This window comes from Palaemon carinicauda, chromosome 18 (genome assembly GCF_036898095.1).
Source record: "Palaemon carinicauda isolate YSFRI2023 chromosome 18, ASM3689809v2, whole genome shotgun sequence".
Classification (NCBI taxonomy): Eukaryota; Metazoa; Arthropoda; class Malacostraca; order Decapoda; family Palaemonidae; genus Palaemon; species Palaemon carinicauda.
In genome coordinates this window covers 15,015,824-15,028,323 of record NC_090742.1, presented here as the reverse complement: position 1 = coordinate 15,028,323, position 12,500 = coordinate 15,015,824, and the positions used below count along the sequence as shown (strand labels likewise).

Below are 12,500 nucleotides of genomic sequence, written 5' to 3'. Positions count from 1 at the left end.
TAAATCAAATCAGAACATTAATATTATCAAATTAATCAGATTATATGAAAAGGCGATTAGATTTTGAATCAAAGCCGTGTGAGGTGCGAATTATTGATCTATACTTAATTTTTTTTAATGAGACGCATTTGCACTGACTCGCAGGAGTGCCCTTTTAGCTCGGAAAATTTTTCTGCTAGCTGATTGGTTGAACAAGATAATTCTAACCAGTCAGCTTGTAGGAAACTTTTGCGAGCTAAAAGGGCACCGCTGGGAGTCAGTGCAAATCGCAGGGGTGCCCTTTTAGCTCGGAAAAGTTTCCTGCTAGCTGGTTGATTGAACAAGATAATTCTAACCAGTCAGCTAGTAGGAAACTTTTCTTCAGTGCAAATCGCAGGGGTGCCCTTTTAGCTCGGAAAAGTTTCCTGCTAGCTGGTTGGTTGAACAAGATAATTCTAAACAGTCAGCTAGTAGGAAACTCTTCCGAGCTAAAATTGCATTGCTGCAAGTCAGTGCAAATGTGCCTAATTAAAAAAAAAATTGAGTAAAGTGATTAATGGCAACAATTATGGCCCAGGTGACGTCATACTCTCCATCAACGGCCATGACATGGAAAAGGCGGATCACAAGGCGCTGGTCAACTTCATCCAAGGATGCGGCGATAGGATGAGAATGGTCGTACTCTTCGAAGACTGCGTTCATAAGGTAAGGATATGGAAACACTCCTTTCATTCTTACGCTTTTCCGTTAGGATTTTTTCATTGAGATGAAGGATTGTAGAAGGAGTTTGCCATCCGTTAGTCCTTCAAAGTTATTTTTTTTTATTGGTACATGTGTCTATGCAGATTTCAAAATTTTGTTGAGACCAATTTCTTGATGACTCTAATGCCAGTCAGGGTTAATACTTTGTGAAAGATAAGTTCAGAAAACTTATTTTTGTGTTCCTAGTATCATTTTATAGACAGATCTCCCTTTTGTAATTTCAAAAGCTGTTCTAAAGTGAGAGAAGCTAGAGTAAATAATTCAGTTGTAATCGTCTAGTAAATTAAGGTATATGTTTGAGGGGAGAAAAATCGTTTATTAAAATGCTGATTGCTGGGATAAGTCGTAGATCTAAATGAACAGAAATACAGTTTGTGGAAGCCCAATGATTGAGGTAAAAACTGGAGAATGTAGTAGAGATAGGTGATTTGAATGCAAGTATATGCTGTAAATGAGTATTGATTCATTAATCCTAAGCTATACGCTTAGGATTAATGAAGATGGGGGATTTTATTAAAGAAAATACTTTGGAAACCAGAGGGACCCTCAGTAGAGCACAGACCTCAGCTAAAGCAGCTTATTTATCGACCATTTGCTCGACCTTGACCTTGACCTTTGACCTCAACATGTATTGATTGGCATGGATGTTCATACACTCAAATATGAACTAAGTTTGAAGTCTCTGTGACTACGATGTCCAAACTTATTGCTGATTACGTAAATTGGACATTTTGCTTGACCATGACCTTGACTTTTGACCTTGACCTTCCAAAATATAATAATTTCCATATTTTTACATAACAGTTAATCCGTGCAAGTTTCATTACTCTACGATTAAAATTGTGGCCAGGAAGCTGTTCACATACAAACACACACAAACAGGGGGTAAAACATAACCTGTTTCCAACTTCGTTGGCGGAGGTAAATATCTTGAAATTAGGTATGTGATATTTCCGAAGAGCTCTATGTGCAGTACAGGGTCACAAAAACAGCTTAGAAAAGAAAAGATAAAAGTAAACTGCCAATGATATTGAGGTATGATGTTTAAGGTAGTTAGTTGAGAGTGATGTGAACTTTCAGCTATGAGAGTGAAGTTTGCCGTAGGAGGATTTGGACGGGAGATGAAGAGTTTCTTGTAGACAGGACTCTGTCTCAAAGTGTGTTACGTATTTCTCAGTGACTGTTTGTATATTATTATTTTTACAAGCTAAGTTACAGCTCTATTTTGAAAAGCAAGATGCTATAAGCCCAAGGGCTCCAATAAAGAAAAATAGCAAAGTTTAGGAAATGAAATAAGGAAATAAACAAACTGAGAAGTAATAAAAAATCAAAATAAAATATTTTAGGAACAGTAACAACATTAAATTAGATCTTTCACATATATACTATAAAAACTTCATAAAAACAACAGGAAGAGAAATAAGATAGAACAGTTTGCCCCAGTGTACCCTCAAGCAAGAGATCTCTAATCCAAGAGAGTGGAAGACCATGGTACAGAGGCTATGGTACTACCCAAGACTAGAGAGTAATGGTGTGATTTTGGAGTGTTTTTCTAGAAGAGCTTTTTATCATAGCTAAGAGTATTAATGGAAAGTGATGAGAGTAGACAAGGAAATGATGTGGTGTTGATGGAAGTTCTAGGGTTAGGAAGGAGCATGTTGTTTACATATAAGGCTAGAAGGGACTCTTTAGCTATGGTAAGCAGTTCTTCTAGGAGAAGGACACTCCAAAAATCAAACCATTGTTCTTTAATCTTGGATAGTGCCATAGCCTCTGAATCATGGTCTTCCACTGTCTTGGAGTAGAGTTCTCTTCCTTGAGGGTACACTCGGACACTATTCTATCTTATTTCTCCTCCTCTTGTTTTGTTCAAGTTTTTATAGTTTGTATAGGAGATAATTATTTCAATGTTACCGTTCTTAAAATATTTTATTTTTCCTTGTTTCCTTTCCTCGCTGGGCTATTTTCCCTGTTGGAGCCCTTGGGCTTTTAGTATCTTGCTTATCTAACTAGAGTTGTAGCTTAGCATTTAATAATAATACATCATACATATACCAAAGGCACTTCCCCCAATTTTGGGGGGTAGCCGACAACAACAAGAAACAAAACAAAAAGGGGACCTCTACTCTCTACGTTCCTCCAGCCTAACCAGGGACTCAGCCGAGTTCAGCTGGTACTGCTAAGGTGCCACAGCCCAACCTCCCACATTTCCACCACAGATGAAGCTTCATACTGCTGAGTCCCCTACTGCTGCTACCTCCGCGGTTATCTAAGGCACCGGAGGAAGCAGCAGGGCCTACCGGAACTGCGTCACAATCGCTCGCCATTCATTCCTATTTCTAGCACGCTCTCTTGCCTCTCTCACATCTATCCTCCTACCACCCAGAGCTTTCTTCACACCATCCATCCACCCAAACCTTGGCCTTCCTCTTGTACTTCTCCCATCAACTCTTGCATTCATCACCTTCTTTAGCAGACAGCCATTTTCCATTCTCTCAACATGGCCAAACCACCTCAACACATTCATATCCACTCTAGCCGCTAACTCATTTCTTACACCCGTTCTCACCCTCACCACTTCGTTCCTAACCCTATCTACTCGAGATACACCAGCCATACTCCTCAGACACTTCATCTCAAACACATTCAATTTCTGTCTCTCCATCACTTTCATTCCCCACAACTCCGATCCATACATCACAGTTGGTACAATCACTTTCTCATACAGAACTCTCTTTACATTCATGCACAATCCTCTATTTTTTACTACTCCCTTAACTGCCCCCAACACTTTGCAACCTTCATTCACTCTCTGACGTACATCTGCTTCCACTCCACCATTTGCTGCAACAACAGACCCCAAGTACTTAAACTGATCCACCTCCTCAAGTAACTCTCCATTCAACATGACATTCAACCTTGCACCACCTTCCCTTCTCGTACATCTCATAACCTTACTCTTACCCACATTAACTCTCAACTTCCTTCTCTCACACACCCTTCCAAATTCTGTCACTAGTCGGTCAAGCTTCTCTTCTGTGTCTGCTACCAGTACAGTATCATCCGCAAACAACAACTGATTTACCTCCCATTCATGATCATTCTCGCCTAACAGTTTTAATCCTCGTCCAAGCACTCTAGCATTCACCTCTCTCACCACTCCATCAACATACAAGTTAAACAACCAGGGCGACATCACACATCCCTGTCTCAGCCCCACTCTCACCGGAAACCAATCGCTCACCTCCTTTCCTATTCTAACACATGCTTTACTACCTGTATAGAAACTTTTCACTGCTTGCAACAACCTTCCACCAACTCCATATAACCTCATCACATTCCACATTGCTTCCCTATCAACTCTATCATATGCTTTCTCCAGATCCATAAACGCAACATACACCTCCTTACCTTTTGCTAAATATTTCTCGCATATCTGCCTAACTGTAAAAATCTGATTCATACAACCCCTACCTCTTCTAAAACCACCCTGTACTTCCAAGATTGCATTCTCTGTTTTATCCTTAATCCTATTAATCAGTATTCTACCATACACTTTTCCAACTACACTCAACAAACTAATACCTCTTGAATTACAACACTCATGCACATCTCCCTTACCCTTATATAGTGGTACAATACATGCACAGACCCAATCTACTGGTACCATTGACAACACAAAACACACATCAAACAATCTCACCAACCATTCAAGTACAGTCACACCCCCTTCCTTCAACATCTCAGCTTTCACACCATCCATACCCGATGCTTTTCCTACTCTCGTTTCATCTAGTGCTCTCCTCACTTCCTCTATTGTAATCTCTCTCTCATTCTCATCTCCCATCACTGGCACCTCAACACCTGGAACCGCAATTATATCTGCCTCCCTATCATCCTCAACATTCAGCAAACTTTCAAAATATTCCGCCCACCTTTTCCTTGCCTCCTCTCCTTTTAACAACCTTCCATTTCCATCTTTCACTGTCTCTTCAATTCTTGCGCCGGCCTTCCTTACTCTCTTCACTTCTTTCCAAAACTTCTTCTTATTCTCTTCATATGACTGACCCAGTCCCTGACCCCACCTCAGGTCAGCTGCCCTCTTTGCCTCACGTACCTTGCGCTTTACTTCCACCTTTTGCTCTCTATATTTTTCATACTTCTCTATACTATTACTCTGCAGCCATTCTTCAAAAGCCCTCTTTTTCTCTTCCACTCTCACCTTCACTCCCCCATTCCACCATTCACTGCCCTTCCTCATGCTGCCTCCAACAACCTTCTTGCCACATACATCACTTGCAATCCCAAATAATAATACAATGTAATTGGCTGATAGAGAAGAGAGATTGCAGAGACTCAGAAAAAAGCTTAAGTTGTTTGAAAACAGAGATAGTTGAAATAAATGCAAGCACAACTAAGGATGTAAATGTAAATGAGGAATGTGATGAGTTAGTGAAAGATTTGAATTGGTTAAAGCAGTTGGTATTATGGCGTAAAAATAATGAATGATGGTAAAAAGAGTCATGAGAATAATATTGCAAGAAATGATATGAAATACGTAAAGGATAATGCATAAAAGGGAGATGATACATACATATTTAAAGTAAGAAAAGAAACAGAAATTATTGGTATTCAATAGATTTGGAAGCAAAAAAGGAGGAGTAATTGAAGTCATTTAAATTGAAAATGTCTTGACATAAATACTAAAGTTTAGTATTAGCTGTGCGAAGATTTAACCATGCTGTGATATTTACGTGTGAGAACTATGAAGCGCATCTCTCCTGTATCTATGTTATTATTATTATTATTATTATTATTATTATTATCATTATTATTATTATTATTATTATTATTATTATTATTATTATTATTATTATTATTACTTGCTAAGCTACAACCCTAGTTGGAAAAGCAGGATGCTATAGTAAAGAGCAAATGTCTGCCTATATATATATATATATATATATATATATATATATATATATATATATATATATATATGTTATATATATACACACATATATATATATATATATATATATATATATATATATATATATATATATATATATATATATCTTTTCTGTCACGCTCAGCTCTCCCTATCTCTCGGGTATGGTGGGGGAGAGGAAGCAGTCATACCCTTACAAGTTGGGGATACGTGTGTGTGCATATCTATCTAAATATTAGCCATCATTTTAACGGGTCATATACGCTGATTTGCAGATATCTTGAGAGAGAGAGAGAGAGAGAGAGAGAGAGAGAGAGAGAGAGAGGCGGTAATTACTCTAGCAGTAACGGTTTCCAGTGGAAAAAAACGCTCGTGGAAAGTCGGGCCAACTCGGCTAACTTTTCGGGAGTTCAATCGAACTTCTGAAAGTGGCAAGGAACCGATCTTAAAAGCCTAATTGCGAAAAATAATCGGGCTCTTAACCCCCAAGAGTGTAGGTTTCTTTTCGAAACGACAGATCGCTCTTTTATATCACTTATTGGTTTCCTATAACGGTATATATACATATATATATATATATATATATATATATATATATATATATATATATATATATATATATATATATATATATATATATATGTGTGTGTGTGTGTGTGTGTGTGTGTGTGTGTGTGTGTGTGTGTGTTTGTGTGTGTAAATATCACCCACGAATGACATTTAATACCGAATTCTATCTTGGGAATATATATCCCCTTGGAATTCATTTTTTAGTAGCAGCTTCTGGCCGGGTAGAGATTCGAACCCCCCTACCTATTCGGCCGGAAACCATGCTTGCGAGGACTCTACCAACTGAGCCATCAAGAGAGATATGTGTTTATGACAAGTCCCCGTACATATTCCTGTCGAATTCAGGAATCTGGTCATAGACTTGAAATAAACCCATCTCCACCATGATAGCTGAATTGTGAGTTTGCAACACGTGGTTGTTTTATGATGAATTTATATCACTATCACTCGTGATTTTATATATATAAATATATATATATATATATATATATATATATATATATATATATATATATATATATATGTATGTATATATACACACACACACATATATATATATATATATATATATATATATATATATATATATATATATATATATATATATATATATATATATATGTGTGTGTGTGTGTGTGTGTGTCCTTCCCTCCATAGATGCACAAGGCTGCTGAATGGCCTCACAAGCCCCAACGTAAAGCTATTTAGCCCAAATTCATAAATCCATATTCATATGTAATAAAATATGTATCCACATGAAAACGAAAACAAAGAATCAGAGACTATTTTTTTTTTTTTTTTTTTTTTTTTTTTTTTTTTGTGAACTGGCTTCAAATGCCACCTTCCCAAGCCAATATCCGAACACCTGTTTGCTACTCACTATCTCTCACTATCTCCCCACATTTTATATATTTTTTGTTCTATTTTCACCTTTTTCCCCAATGTCTGGTTGTGCATATCTTTCATTCTCGACTTTCTATCCTTGCGCGTAAGGGTCATTTTCCAATACGACCCATCAGGTTCACACGTGGTAACAATCTTCGAGCAATTGTAGTTCTTGAGAATTGAAGATGGTATCTTGGTTACCATGAAAGTGGAGTCAATGTCACTTAGTATTTCAGCTCTTGATTTGAATTATGAAAATCGTTGGAGTTTTTACAATTCAGGGTATGTAAAATAATAATAATAATAATACCAATAATTATAATAATAATTAAATATAATAATAACAAGAACAACAACAACAACAACAATAATAATAATAATAATAATAATAATAATAATAATAATAATAATAATGATAATAATGATTTGATAAACAAAAAAATGGAAACACCAGCAATAGGTTTTTATTTTCTTCCATTTTCCATCATTGTAGAATTTTAGTTTCGTATTTTCATAGTCTAATGTCCCCGAGAACTTTGTGCTTGGACTAGAATAATAACGAACTTAACAATATCGTTAAAATTAAAGATAAAAGAAAGAGATACAGTTAAAGTTAAAGAAAAAATAGTTTAGACTTAAAGATAAAAGAAAGATAGTTAAAGTTAAAGAAAAAAATAGTTTAAAGTTAAAGATAAAAAGAAAGATACAGTTAATGTTATAGAAAAGATACAGTTAATGTTAAAGAAAAGATACAGTTAATTATACAATTATACAAAGCATTATAGTTAAAGTTAAAGATCAAAGAAAGAGGTACAGTTAAAGTTAAAGAAAAAAATAGTTAATTATACAGAGCAATGTAGTTGAAGTTGAAGATAAAAGAAAGAGGTACAGTTAAAGTTAAAAAAAATAGAGTTAATTATCCAGAGCATTATAGTTAAAGTTAAAGACAAGAGAAAAATACAGTTAAAGGAAAAATAGAGTTAATTATATAGAGCATGATAATTAAAGTTAAAAGGTAAAAGAAAAAGATACAGTTAAAGTTAAAGAAAAAATAGAGTTGATTATACAGAGCATTATAGTTAAAGTTAAAGATAAAAGAAAAATACAATTAAATTTAAAGAAGAAATAGAGTTAATTATACAGAGCATTATAGTTAAAGAAGATATAAGGAAGAGATACATTTAAAGTTAAAGAAATAGAGTTGATTATACAGGGCATTAACGTTAAAGTTAAAGATAAAAGAAAGAGGCACAGTTAAAGTTAAAAATAAGATACAGTTAATTATACAGGGCATTATAGTTAAAGTTAAAGATAAAAGAAAGCTACAGTTAAAGTTAAAGAAAAAATAGAGTTGATTATACATAGCATTTGTAATTAAGGTTTTTTTTTCACCTGTAGAGAAAAGTATGCAGGTAAAATTAAAAAGCTTCTGCTACAGGAAGGACTTTTTCTAAGGGGATCAATCCTTTGGACAATATCTAAGGGAGATTATTCCTTTATACAATTTTTAAGGGATCATTCCTTAGGCCATTTATAAGGGAGATCATCACTTTATCCAATTTCTAAAAGGGGATCATTGCTTTAGACAATTTCTAAAGGGTTCATCTCTTTTGCATCATTTCTAAGGAGATATCGCTTTAGACAATTTCTAAAGGGTTCATTTCTTTTGCACCATTTCTAAAGGAATCATCACTTTAGACAATTTCTAAAGGGTTCATCTCTTTTGCACCATTTCTAAAGGAATCATCGCTTTAGACAATTTCTAAAGGGTTCATCTCTTTTGCACCATTTCGAAAGGAATCATCGCTTTAGACAATTTCTAAAGGGTTCATCTCTTTTGCACCATTTCGAAAGGAATCATCGCTTTAGACAATTTCTAAAGGGTTCATCTCTTTTGCACCATTTCTAAAGGAATCATCGCTTTAGACAATTTCTAAAGGGTTCATCTCTTTTGCACCATTTCTAAAGGAATCATCGCTTTAGACAATTTCTAAAGGGTTCATCTCTTTTGCACCATTTTGAAAGGAATCATCGCTTTAGACAATTTCTAAAGGGTTCATCTCTTTTGCACCATTTCGAAAGGAATCATCGCTTTAGACAATTTCTAAAGGGTTCATCTCTTTTGCACCATTTCTAAAGGAATCATCGCTTTAGACAATTTCTAAAGGGTTCATCTCTTTTGCACCATTTCTAAAGGAATCATCACTTTAGACAATTTCTAAAGGGTTCATCTCTTTTGCACCATTTCTAAAGGAATCATCGCTTTAGACAATTTCTAAAGGGTTCATCTCTTTTGCACCATTTCTAAAGGAATCATCGCTTTAGACAATTTCTAAGGGGATCATCTCTTTTAGACCATTGCTAAGAGATATGATCCCTTGACATTTCTTATGGGATCAATCCTTTTGACCATTTTTAGGGGGGGCGGTCACTTTAAACCATTTCTAAGGGGATCATCTCTTTTGACCACTAGGTGATCAATCCTTTGGACCATTTCTAAGAAGGGGCTCCTCATCACCTTAGACCATTTCTAAGGGGATCATCCCTTAACATTTCTTATTGGATCAATCATTTAGGCCATTTCTAAGGGAACCAGTATTTTAAACCATTTCTAAAGGGATCGTCGCTTTAGACAATTTCTGAGGTGACCATTCTTTTAGACTTTCTAAGGGGATCAATCCTTTGTAGCATATTTAAGGGTAGAAGAGACTCTTTAGCTCTGGTAAGCAGCTCTTCTAGGAGGACACTCCAAAATCAAACCATAGTTCTCTAATCTCGGGTAGTGGCATAGCCTCTGTACCATGGTCTTCCAATGTCTTGAGTTAGAGATATCTTGCTTGAGGGTACACTCGGGCACAATATTCTATCTTATTTTTCTTCCTCGTGTTTTGTTCAAGTTTTAATAGTTTATATGGGAAATATTTATTTGGATCTTACTATTCTTGAAATATTCTATGTTTTCTTGTTTCCTTTCCTCACTGGGGCTATTTTCTCTATTGGAGCCCATGGGCTTATAGCATCTTGCTTTTCCAACTAGGGTTGTACCTTAGCAAGTAATAATAATGATAATAATAATAATAATAATAATAATAATAATAATAATAATAATAAAGAAGGATCCTATCTTCATTCCCGTTTCCAACAACCATTTTCTAATCAGACTTCTTTTCGAGATAGAGAAGTTCTCCAACTTATCTCTCAATGGCCATTTGAGTAACCCCATCTACCTCGTCCTATTATGGACGTGGCCTCTGGATCAACAAACACGAGAGGAAGGGGTTGAAAGAGATTACAGTCTGGTAGAAACGAATCGGCCATGTCTCTTAAAGATGATGGATCGGAAGAGCTGCTTTCCACGTGGTAAAGAGAGAGAGAGAGAGAGAGAGAGAGAGAGAGAGAGAGAGAGAGAGAGAGAGAGAGAGAGAGAGAGATAGGGGTGGGGAGATTACTTTGTGATGGTTTGCAGTTTCATGGTATAAACGCAATTTGTAATTTGATTGTATTTTGCCATTTGATCGTATATTGCGTAATCGATAATTGGGTGATGTATCATGTAATATGCAAAATACTCATACTATATGATATGCTTATACTCATACTGCATGATATGCAAAATACTCATACTACATGATATGCAAATACTCATACTGCGTGATATGTAAAATACTCAGATGATACCACGTAATTTGCAAAATACTCCTACTACATGATATGCAAAATTTTCAGGTGATGCTACGTGATATGCAACATACTCAGATGATAGCACGTCATATGCAAAATACTCATACTGCGTGATATGCAAATTACTCATTCTACGTGATATGCAAATAATCATATTACGTGATATGCAAATAATCATATTACGTGATATGCAAAATACTCAGTGATACCACGTAATATGCAAAATACTCATACTATATGATATGTAAAATATTCAGATGATACTACGTGATTTGCAACATACTCAGATGATACCTCGTAATATGGAAAATACTCATACTATATGATATGCAAAATATTCAGATGATACTACGTGATATGCAACATAATCAGATGATACCACGTCATATGCAAAATACGCATACTGTGTGATATGCATATTACTCATATTACATGATATACAAATAATCACACTACGTGATATGCAAAATACTCAGATGATACCACGTAATAAGCAAAATACTTATACTACATGATATGCAAAATTTTCAGATGATGCTACGTGATATGCAAAATACTCATACTATATGGTATGCGAAATATTCAGATGAAACTACGTGATATGCAACATAATCAGATGATACCACGTAATATGCAAAATACTCATACTATATGATATGCAAAATATTCAGATGATACTACGTGATGTGCAACATACTCAGATGATACCACGTCATATGCAAAATACTCATACTGCGTGATATACAATGTACTCATACTACATGATATGCAAATAATCACACTACGTGATATGCAAAATACTCAGATGATACTACGTGATATGCAACATACTCAGATGATACCACGTCATATGCAAAATACTCATACTGCGTGATATACAATGTACTCATACTACATGATATGCAAATAATCAAACTACGTGATATGCAAAATACTCAGATGATACTACTTGATATGCAACATACTCAGATTATACCACGTCATATGAAAAATACTCATACTGCGTGATATGCAAAATACTCAGATGATACCACGTAATATGCAAAATTCTCTACTATGTGATATGCAAAATACTCGGATGATACTACTTGATATGCAACATACACAGATAATACCATGTAATATTCAAAATTCTCACTACATGATATGCAAAATACTCAGATGATACCATGTAATATGCAAAATTCTCATACTACGTGATATGCAATATACTCAGATTATACCACGTCATCTGCAAAATACTCATACTGCGTGATATGCAAAATATTCAGATGATACCACGTAATTTGCAAAATTCTTTACTACGTGATATGCAAAATACTCAGATGATACTACGTGATATGCAACATGCTCAGATGATACCATGTGATATGCAAAATTCTCTACTACATGATATGCAAAATACTCGGATGATACCATGTAATATGCAAAATTCTTATACTACGTGATATGCAAAATACTCAGATACCACGTCTTATGCAAAATACACATACGTGATATGCAAAATACTCAGGTGATACCATGTAATATGCAAAATACTCAGGTGATGCCATGTAATATGCAAAGTACTCATACTACATGATATGCAAAATACCCATACCACATAATTTGGAGAATACTTATACTACGTGATATGCAAAATACTCCAGTGATGCCACATATGCAAAATACT

General features: G+C 35.2%; 1 protein-coding gene across 2 annotated transcripts in view; it reads left to right on the top strand.

Moving 5' to 3' along the window:
- Positions 1-12,500, top strand: part of ssp6 (short spindle 6) — a 363,586-nt gene that overhangs the window by 342,266 nt on the left and 8,820 nt on the right. For both annotated transcript variants that reach the window (XM_068392001.1, XM_068392003.1), the window contains exon 4: positions 557-684. In XM_068392001.1, the coding sequence (XP_068248102.1) occupies positions 557-684 (128 nt within the window). The remainder of the gene's footprint in view (positions 1-556; positions 685-12,500) is intronic.